General features: G+C 49.4%; 1 protein-coding gene across 1 annotated transcript in view; it reads right to left on the bottom strand.

Moving 5' to 3' along the window:
• Positions 1 to 9,095, bottom strand: part of JAML (junction adhesion molecule like) — a 35,360-nt gene extending 26,265 nt beyond the window's left edge. The window contains exons 1-2 of the mRNA XM_056107652.1: positions 9,062 to 9,095; positions 1,273 to 1,335 (exon numbers count right to left, since the gene is read on the bottom strand). Of these exons, the coding sequence (XP_055963627.1) occupies positions 1,273 to 1,315 (43 nt within the window). The 5' untranslated portion in view covers positions 1,316 to 1,335; positions 9,062 to 9,095. The remainder of the gene's footprint in view (positions 1 to 1,272; positions 1,336 to 9,061) is intronic.
• Positions 9,096 to 9,654: the final 559 nt, after the last annotated feature.

Here is a 9,654-nt window from a genome sequence, read left to right as displayed (position 1 = left end):
CATCTTGCGGCCTTTAGAGTTCTTGACTGGGTCATTGCTATTCCCATTACCCTCCACAGATCCAAAATAAGCAATTAAGAGGAAGAAGCGAAGGCGGGGAGAGCAAAATGCCACATGAATGTCGTCTTCCCCAGAGCTTGGTCCCGGGAGGAAGAGGAAGTTGAGGGAGCAGGCGAGGAGAAGGAAATTGAGTAGGGCACAGCGTGCCCTGGGGGCCCAGGTGTTCACAAGGGCGTCCTGAAAAGAAAGTGGAGCTGAAGGGAACCCCTGTAGGTAGGAGAAGGAAGGAAGCCTTCAGTAGGCATTTAACAGGAAAGTGGAGAAAGAAGGTTCTGGAAGGAAGAAGCCAGCTCGAAGCAGGGGAAGAACTACAGGAAGGCTGGTGTGATCAAAGGCAGTTTTGGGGATTCTGGGACTCTGGTTATTTGCTTTTTGGTGGGGGCTGTGATTTGAAAAGAGAAATTTCTAGCAGGAACATCAGAGAGATATGTTCTTTGTACCACATCGAACAAAGATGTGGTACATCTTTGGGTCCTTCCTTGGGGGCCTAGGGATCCCAAGGAAGGACCCAAAGGCGTTATCTTTTATAGCCTGTAGCACTGTCCCCCCGTTGTTCATCGACTTGCTTGAGCAGGCACTAGTAACGTCTCCATTGTGAGACTTGTTGTTACTGTTTTTGGCATAGAGAAGATGCCACAGGGAGCCTCTCAGGCTCTGCCATGCAGGCAGGACACTCTCGGTAGCTTGCCGGGCTCTCCGAGAGGGGCGAAGGAATCGAACCCAGGTCAGCCACGTGCAAGGCAAATGCCCTTCCTGCTGTGCTATGGCTCCAGCCATCTTTTATAGACACATAGGAAAATTCTGCTTCCCAAGAAAGAGTCCACTACCTGGCTGCTGGAACTGCTGTTTCAGAGAGAGTAGCAAGGAAGGGGGAGTGGGGGGCTTGTGCTTTGCATGCAGCTGACCTGGGTTTGATCTCCGGCACCACATAAGGTCCCAAAGTCCCACCAAGAGTGATCCTTGACCACAGAGCCAGGAGTCAGCCCTGAACATGTCTGGTTGTAAACCAAAAACAAAACAAAACAAAACAAAAAAAAAAACAAAGATCAGAACTGCTGTTTCAGCAAAGCAGTGACGATCCAAGCTAAGTTTCTCCTTTCAACAAACCAAGGAGAAATAAAAATAGACAATGTTGGCTTTTAAAAATGCACGAGATTTAAAGAAATCCCATGCCCCCTTTGGTCGGTCCCCTCCTCGAAGGATTCTACTCACCAAACAGCACCAGCAACAGAGTGAGTTTCAGCCGGCGGAACATGCTGCTCCCAATCTCTCAGCCTTCAGAGAAAAGGGGGAAACCAGAAAATGGGGTCAAGGCAAGTTCAGGAACTGAATCCCTCATGAGCCAGGGTGGGCCTGAGGCATCAGAACGGGAACCTGAACCGCAGAACCCAAGCCCCGTCCCAGACAGCTCCTGGGAGTGGGAGATGAGGAGAAAAGAAGCAAAGGGCAGAGCGTCCAGATGTGGCGGGTGCGAGGAGGGAAGGAAGTGTTGAGACCGCCACTTGGGAGCTGTTTTGAGATGAGCTGGAAGATGCGATAACAGCGGGGAGCGGGAAGGGAGGCAGAGAGACACACAGGAGCTCAGCACATGGCTTGCATGTGGCCAACCCCAGTTTGATGCCTGTCCCTGCACACACACACACACACACACACACACACACACACACACACACTCACACACACACACACTCACACTCACATATATCGCAGGGTACTCCCACTGCTGGGTGCAGCCTGGAGGCCCCGAAGCACTGCTGAGTGACCCAGATACTCTCCCAGCACTGAAGGGTCCTTGCAGTACCATATCCTCAGACCCTCACATTTGACAGCAAAGAAAATACTGAAGGTCTCTCCACCAGGCTTCCTGAGAACCTCTTGTGATGCCCAGAAATAGGTGATAGATGATGGATAGATGAATGGATGGATGGATGGATGGATGGTGTAGATGGATGAATAGGTAGATGAATAAATAAATGGAGGCAGAAAAATGGATGAATAGATAGGCAGATGAATGGACAGGCAGGTGATGAATGGATAGGTACATGGATGGATGGATGGATGGATGGATGGATGGATGGATGGATGGATGGATAGGTGCATAGGTAGATGGATGGGTGGATGGGTGAATGGATGGATAAATGGATGGATAGGTACATAGGTGGATGGAAGGATGGATGAATGGATAGGTGGATGGATGGATAGGTGGATGGTTGAGTGAAGGTTGCTTTTCTTTTTTTTTTTTATGTAGGAGTACTGCTATTTATTCAGCCACTGATTAGCTGATCGAATTGGGCATGAACTCCACCTTACTTTTTTTCATTTCTTATAATTTTATTTACTGAATCACCATGAGAGCAGTTACAAAGCTTTCAGGTCTAGGTCTAGGTCATACAATGAAACACCTATACCTTCACCAGTGCCGATTCTCCACCACCAAAACCCCCAGCATGCCCCCAACCCCCACCCTCCCCCTACCTGTGGAGCAGATGATTTCCACATTACTCTCTCTCTACTTTGATCACATTCAATATTTCGACACCATACCCACCATAATTATTTGAGATTTTGCCCCAACACTCAGATCTGCTGAAAAGGCAACAGTAGACAAACTGTGTTCTATTGCTGGTTATGAATAACATATGATGTCGCGTGGCTACAGTAGGGCCACATGATTTTGAAATTCCTAAATTTTAACACTAAAATCTGGAGGGAATTCTGCCAAAACCTGCTGGGCTCCAAGATTTGCTCCTGAGTCTCTGGGATCACAGCCTATAAGCAGCTTGATTGGGAACCAGAAAGGCCATTTGTGGGCAATGACTTGGGGTCTCATTGGGGTGGGGAGGACAGGCCCGACTCCACCCCCATCCCGTGAGGCCCAAAATGTCTCGTCACTGTGGGCCCAGACCTGACTGTCCAATGGCCTCTAGAGGATGACAGCCACCGAGTCGCCAGAGGGAAGCAGGCGGAGGGACAACACCCTTTCACCCTTTTGCCGGGGTGGCCCAGCGACAGTAACCTACTGTGTGGTCTGGACACATTTCTGCCAAAAGCCACTGGGTTTCGAGATTTGTTTCTGAGTCTCTGGGATCATGGCCATTGAGCAGCTTGATCAGGAGCCAGAGAGGCCATTCGTGGGCAATGACTTGGGGTCTCATTGGAGTGGGGAGACCAGGACCGGCTCCACCTCCCATCCTGTGAGGCCCAACAAGTTTCGTCACTACAGGCCCAAGAATGACTGTCCAATGGCCTCTGGAGGATGACAGCCACTGAGCCACCAAGGGGGGAGCAGATGGAGGGACAACACACTTTCCCCACTGGGGTGGCCCAGCAACAGTAACCTACTGTGGAGTCCGGATGCATTTCTGCCAAAAGTCGCTGAGTTTTGAGATTTGTTTCTGAGTCTCTGGGATCATGGCCGTTAAGCAGCTTGATCAGGAGCCAGAGAAGCCGTTCGTGGGCGATGACTTGGGGTCTCGTTGGGTGGGGAGGACAGGACTGGCTCCACCCCCATCCCGTGAGGCCCTGTGTGTCTCGTGACTGGGGGCCCAAACCTGACTGTCCAGTGGCCTCTGAAGGATGGCGGCCCCTGGGCTGCCAGGCGGAATAGGCCAAGACATGAAACCTATTCCCACCTGGGTTGGCCCAGCACCAGTAACCTACTGCAGGGACCGGACGCATTTCTGCCAAAAGCCGCTGGGTTTCGAGATTTATTTCTGAGTCTCTGGGATCATGGCCATTAAGCAGTTCAATCAGGAACCAGAGAGGCCATGCCTCCAATTATATAGCTGAGCCGAAGGTGGTTTATGGGTGTGTTTCCCACATACCTAACTTTTGGCCTTTTACTTTCTTGGTAAACTTTGCCCCAAGTTTTTGGGGTCTGGCCAAAGGCACAGCAGCAATTTTGGGGTATCTGGAGTCTGAAGGCACCATCAAAGGTTGCTTTTCAAGAGGAAAAAAAATGACTTCAGAACCCTCAACCCTGAGGTTTCATGTGAAGCCCACAGAATGGGACATTCAGAGCTGAAGGTGACAGTTCTCTCACCTTTTGGGTGAGTATCACCTTCTGGGTGAGACATTGTGATGCTGTTCACCACCAAGCCATTCGGCAAAGCTCGTCCATGACTGATCATAAAGCCAGGGGGATGGCACACCCAGCATTTCTGCCGGTCCTTCCTCTAAATGACTCCTTCCAAACATGCAGAAGTTCCAGACATGTGTGAAAGGTGAATCACAAATCAGGATGTTTCAGGCTCACTTCGGGGACCCCTGAGATCTAGGACCCAGCACAGCCATGTGAAAGGTCACACTTTTCCCCCTCCCTTCATTAAAAACACTTTTCAGCAGAACTGCATGGGTGGAATAAGAATTGGGTTGTGTGTGGGCGAAAATCATTTTTAAATGTCTGTGTTATCTCTGTGGTATTGATTTCACTGTGCCAGCGTCTCTGGAAACGATGCACTGCGGTACACAATGCCCCACAATTTTCTCAGTGAAACAGAAGAACCTGAACTCCAATGAGACAATAGTTACCATGGGTTCCACCTATTTCTGGGGCTGGTCTCAGCTTTGATCCCTGTACCCCAACATCCCACAGTTACTTTGACAGGGAATCCTCTGTAAGAGATATTCCTCACCAGTATTCTAGTCAACAAAATCCCCCAGATGAAAAATCAAGGGCCATCCTCCAGGGAGCTCCTACCCAGGGCCTTATTAGGGAGAGCACTGCCCTCGCCAAACCTTGTAATGTGGAGATGATAATGAGAAGACCAAGTATGATTGTGGAGATAGCATGCCTTCACAGCATGTCATCTAAGATCTCATTTCTATAACACCAAGGTCAGACAGAAAGAGTGTGTGGCTCTGGAGATTAGGTGTTCTGCTCTAAAAAAAAAGGGGGGGGGGCTGGAGCAATAGTACAGCAGGTAGAGCGTTTTCCTTGCATGTGGCTGACCCAGGTTCGATTCCCAGCACCCCATGTGGTCCCCTGAACACCGCTAGGAATAATTCCTGAGTGCAAAACCAGAAATACCCCTGTGCATCACCAGGTGTGACCCAAAAAGAAAAAAAAAGAAAAGAAAAGAAGAGCAAGCAGTAAGTCCAAACAAATTAGAAACTCTGACATGCCAATGTCTGTATCCCTTTGCAACCATGCAGACAATAACAGTGACTCAGATATGCCAAGAGTCACATTAAGCTCCCCTTAATCTAAAGACCACAGACAAAAACCCCAATCTCTTTCACGACAGCCCTCATCCTACCCCCAGCTTCCTGATGCCAGCCTGACTTACACAGGCTTCTGTGAGCCTGAGACAGGGCTTCCTCTACAGCGTGGGTGACTCTGATCCATCTTCTCTGGGAAGTCTCGGGGCCCTGTGGTGCACTGCATGAATATCCTTCTCTGCCCAGCAAACATCTCACACGCGCCCCACCCCCCAGCAGCTCCCATTTATAGGCAGGAATTATCATTGGCTCACAGTCTGACACTTTGTCCTCCCTATGTTTCTGTTCCCCAGACGGGACCTCGCAACACTGGCTATGGTGTTCTCTGCCTTGGTCATAGCACCAGGAGAGTGCCTAACAATTACTGGAGAAGTCCTGAGAGCTGCCAATCTGGCCTTCACATAGAAAACTATGTAAGACACCCCGCAACTGCTCTGCTCTGTTCAAGAGGAAACCAGGGACACCACAGAAGACTCTAAGGCTGTTCACCAACCTGAGGCACTCGGAGTCACACCCAAATCACTTTTAAACAAATCCCAAGAGATGTGCAGAGTGATGTACAGAATTTTCATTTTCAGTGTGAAGTACTCACTATATCCCTTTATTTTTAAAAAATATTTTATTTATTTGCTTTTTGGGTCACACCCAGCGATGCACAGGGGTTACTCCTGGGCTCATGCACTCAGGAATTACTCCTGGCGGTACTCAGGGGACCATATGGGATGCTGGGATTCGTACCCCGGTCGGCCGCGTGCAAGGCAAACACCCTACCCGCTGTGCTATCACTCCAGCCCCTCTCATCATTTCTTTAGAACTGTGACTAGGGCCAAGGAGCTCAGTGGGATGAGCAGGCTTTGCATGCAGGTGTGCAAGAGGCCTGGGCTCAATCTCTGACATTGCAAGGCAATGGCAGGTGCAACCCCCAAGCACGGAGCAGGGATTGGCCCTGAGTACCACTGGATATGGCCTCCAAACAAAAACTAGACTGATTTAATTAATACAAGTAAAAGAAGTGTAAGTACATAGCAAAACAATGATTTGTGGGGAACAAAAAACCAAAAAAAAAAAAAAAACATGAGTCAGTGACAGGACCTTGATTCCTTTCACCAATGCCGATATAATCCTGGGTTTATACAATAGGTGTACAAATCAAACATTTACTGAGAAAAAGAATCATGACTGGGGCTGGAGCGATAGCACAGTGGGTAGGGCCTTGTATGCGGCCGACCAGGGTACGAATCCCAGCATCCCATATGGTCCCCTGAGTACCACCAGGAGTAATTCCTTAATGCAGAGCCAGGAGTAATCCCTGAGCATTGCCAGGTGTGACCTAAAAAGCAAAAAAAAGAATCAGGACTATATTTTGAAACTAAGTTTTTGTCACCCCCTACCACCGCTCCCACTTCAGTGACCCCATTCCCCAATCTGGGCTTGTGGTCTCTAGTTTAAGAAGCAAGTATCTAGAGCAGAAGTTCTCTGAATTTCATTTCTCAAAATGAGACTCACCAGCAACTCTGCCTGCAGATCCTCAATCTGGATTGGATTGCAAGTTCAACACCATGTCCTTGAGGGCAACTCTCCTGAACCTCACCTCCCAGGTAGTTCCTCAGGACCTGGTTTTGGTTTTGTTGTTTATTTGTTTGGTTTTAATTTTCCCATACTAGGTAGAGGTCAGGGGTTCTCCTGGTTCTATGCTTGGGGTGCAGGGGCTGAAGCCAGGTGTCCTGTAAGCAAAGCATGTGTGCGTTATCTAGCCCACAGTCAACTGTTTTAATAGTCTATTACTCTTTTCTTTAGCGTTAAAGGTGGGAAAGTCCAGTCCGTGGGATTAGCATGGGGTCTGCCCCTGGTCTACAATGGGACAGATACGTGAGCTTCTCGCTAGCTGCCCACAGCCCATCTGCTGTATTATGCAGGCTCTGACAGAAAGGAGGTTCCCCCTGCCTTAGTGTCATCATCTCTAGTCTTGATTCTAGTCTTCCTTAACTCCCCTGATCTCCCAAGACCATGCACCCTTGGGTCATGAGCTGTGTTCACATGCAACTGCACCTGGGGGCCACCATAGTGAAGGCCCAGCAGGATAGTTTGGCCACCTCTTGTCACGGGACTTCACAATGGCTTGTCAGAAGACTTTGGCCACATTTTAACTGTCTAAGTAGGCAAAGTTAGAATGTCTATTAAATCTATGTTGGAATTATATATATTCTAATTGTATCTAGATGAATAAAAACATTCTAAATTTTATACACACTTATATAAAAGGGATATTAGGCTCTTTAAAAAAGCCATCCAGGGCCAGAACATACAGCAGGTAGGGTGTTTGCCTTGCATGCGGCTGACTTCAATCCTCAGCATTCCATATGGTTCCCCAAGCACTGCCAGGAGTAATTCCTGAGAGCAGAGCCAGGAGTAACCCTTGAGCATCGCTGGGTGTGACCCAAAAAGCAAAGCAAAAAAAAAAAAAAAAAAAAAAAAAAAAAAGCTAACCAGGTACGAGGCCCTGAGTTTGATCCCTGAAATCACTCATGTAAACATGAATGAATAAAAAAGGAATGGCCAACCAAAGGATTCAGATGTGTCTTGAGCATCACAATAACGGAGTCCACTGATATTCTCAACCACTGCCCTGCCTGCTTGTCCAGATACTGGCTAATTTCCTCAGTAGATGTCCTCACACTCCTGCACAGTGAGCCGTTCCAGCCGGTCAGCCACACATTCTGATCTGGGCTCTTAGCCCGTCACTCTGAGAAAATCCCTTCTCTCTGTCTTGGCGAGGCAAAGCCTCAGGATCATTTGTCTGCCATAAAGGCTGCAGAACTATTCTTTGGCACAATTGGAACAGAAAAGAGTCTCAGGAAGAGACTCAGGACTATGAGATCATCCCAGAGGGTGTCAAGATGCCCCCAACTAGTGCAAGACAAAATCAGAGAGGGATGCTGAGTCCTGGCGCTGCCTGTGGCCAGCTCCCCTAAATGCAGCTTACATGGGGAACCTCTGGTCTCCAGATGTTTCCAGAATCCACATAATCATGTGACCACATCTTTTCAGGCCCACTGACTGCACACTGGTAGGTTTTATGACTCTTTTAAAAAATTGTCCAGGTTGGGGCCAGAGTCATAGTACAAAGGGCAAGGCATATGCCTTGCATGAAGCCAGTCTGGGTTCAATCTCTGGCCTTTTATACGGTCCCCTGAGGACCACCAGGAGCAAACCCTGAGCACTGCTGGATGTGGCCCCAAAACAAACATTTTTAAGTAAAATGGCCCAGGTGACATTGGTGACCTCTACTTAAAGAGGCCCTGGAAGTGTCTACCCTGCTTCAGGCTGTACCTCCTCCATCCTGCATACTTCTTTCCTGAGATCAAACCGATGCAAAAAGGGGTGTCCAGGAGAGGGCTTAATCTAACTCTCTTGGGGAGGCTGTTATTTCTGATGTCTCCAGGCCCCTCACCAGCCCATCCAAGGTTAGGAGAAAACAGTCAAGTGGGAGACAATCCAAGTTGCAGAGCAGCTGGTCCTGCCCTGAGCCCCTAAACTCTAGCGACAGCACCATCCTCATCTGACTTTACTCAGAGCAAACCTTGGTCTAATGAGCCCCAGACCACAGAAAGGACAGAAACTATAAGACCGCCACATGCCAGGCCCCAGGTATATGCGGAGAGTTCTGTGCTGAAGCCTCACGGCCCACAAGAACCGCTGCTGATGCCAAGCTTTGCCCTCAGCCTTCACTGAGCAAGACCAGTTCAAATCATTCCTGAAGAAACACAAAAGCATCGCTTACCTGGGTTGAGGGTGTCAGGAGCAGCGACACGGAGTTCCCTGTCTGTGCAGTTCCCGGGGCTGACTGCAGGGCTCCCCAACCTGTAGAGCGTGCAGCCAGACACAAGCATGTGTGTGTGTGTGTGTGTGTGTGTGTGCGCGCGCGCACGCGCACACGTGCATGCATGCGACTGAAGGTGGCCGCAGAGACAAACAGGAACCCTGCCACAAGGTTCTCCTTTCAGCCCCGGGCCCACCCCCAACCCCCCACAGTACCCACACACTCATTCTGGAAAGGGAGTCATCCCAACCAACCAGGGACGCCTGCCCTTCCAGACCCCGGAGAACATCAGCTCTTCTCCTGGATTTCAGAGGCTCTGAGGAGGAGTTCCCAAAGGCCATCAGGCAAACACTGGCCAAGAAAGGCATGGGCATCTTGTAAACTGAGCATAATCAATTTCAGAGTGACCCAAAACATTTTTCTCTGTGCTGAAAGCAAGAAAGACTATTTTTGGGGGTGCCCACTGATACAACTGAGCCCGTCACCCAGGCTTTGCTCCCAAAAAGCATCGTCTCTCCTCCACCCTGCCCCTACCCCACCGGCCCTTCCCACCC

Source organism: Sorex fumeus, unplaced genomic scaffold (assembly GCF_029834395.1).
Source record: "Sorex fumeus unplaced genomic scaffold, SorFum_2.1 ptg000169l, whole genome shotgun sequence".
NCBI lineage: Eukaryota > Metazoa > Chordata > Mammalia > Eulipotyphla > Soricidae > Sorex > Sorex fumeus.
This window is presented reverse-complemented; position numbering and strand designations above follow the sequence as displayed.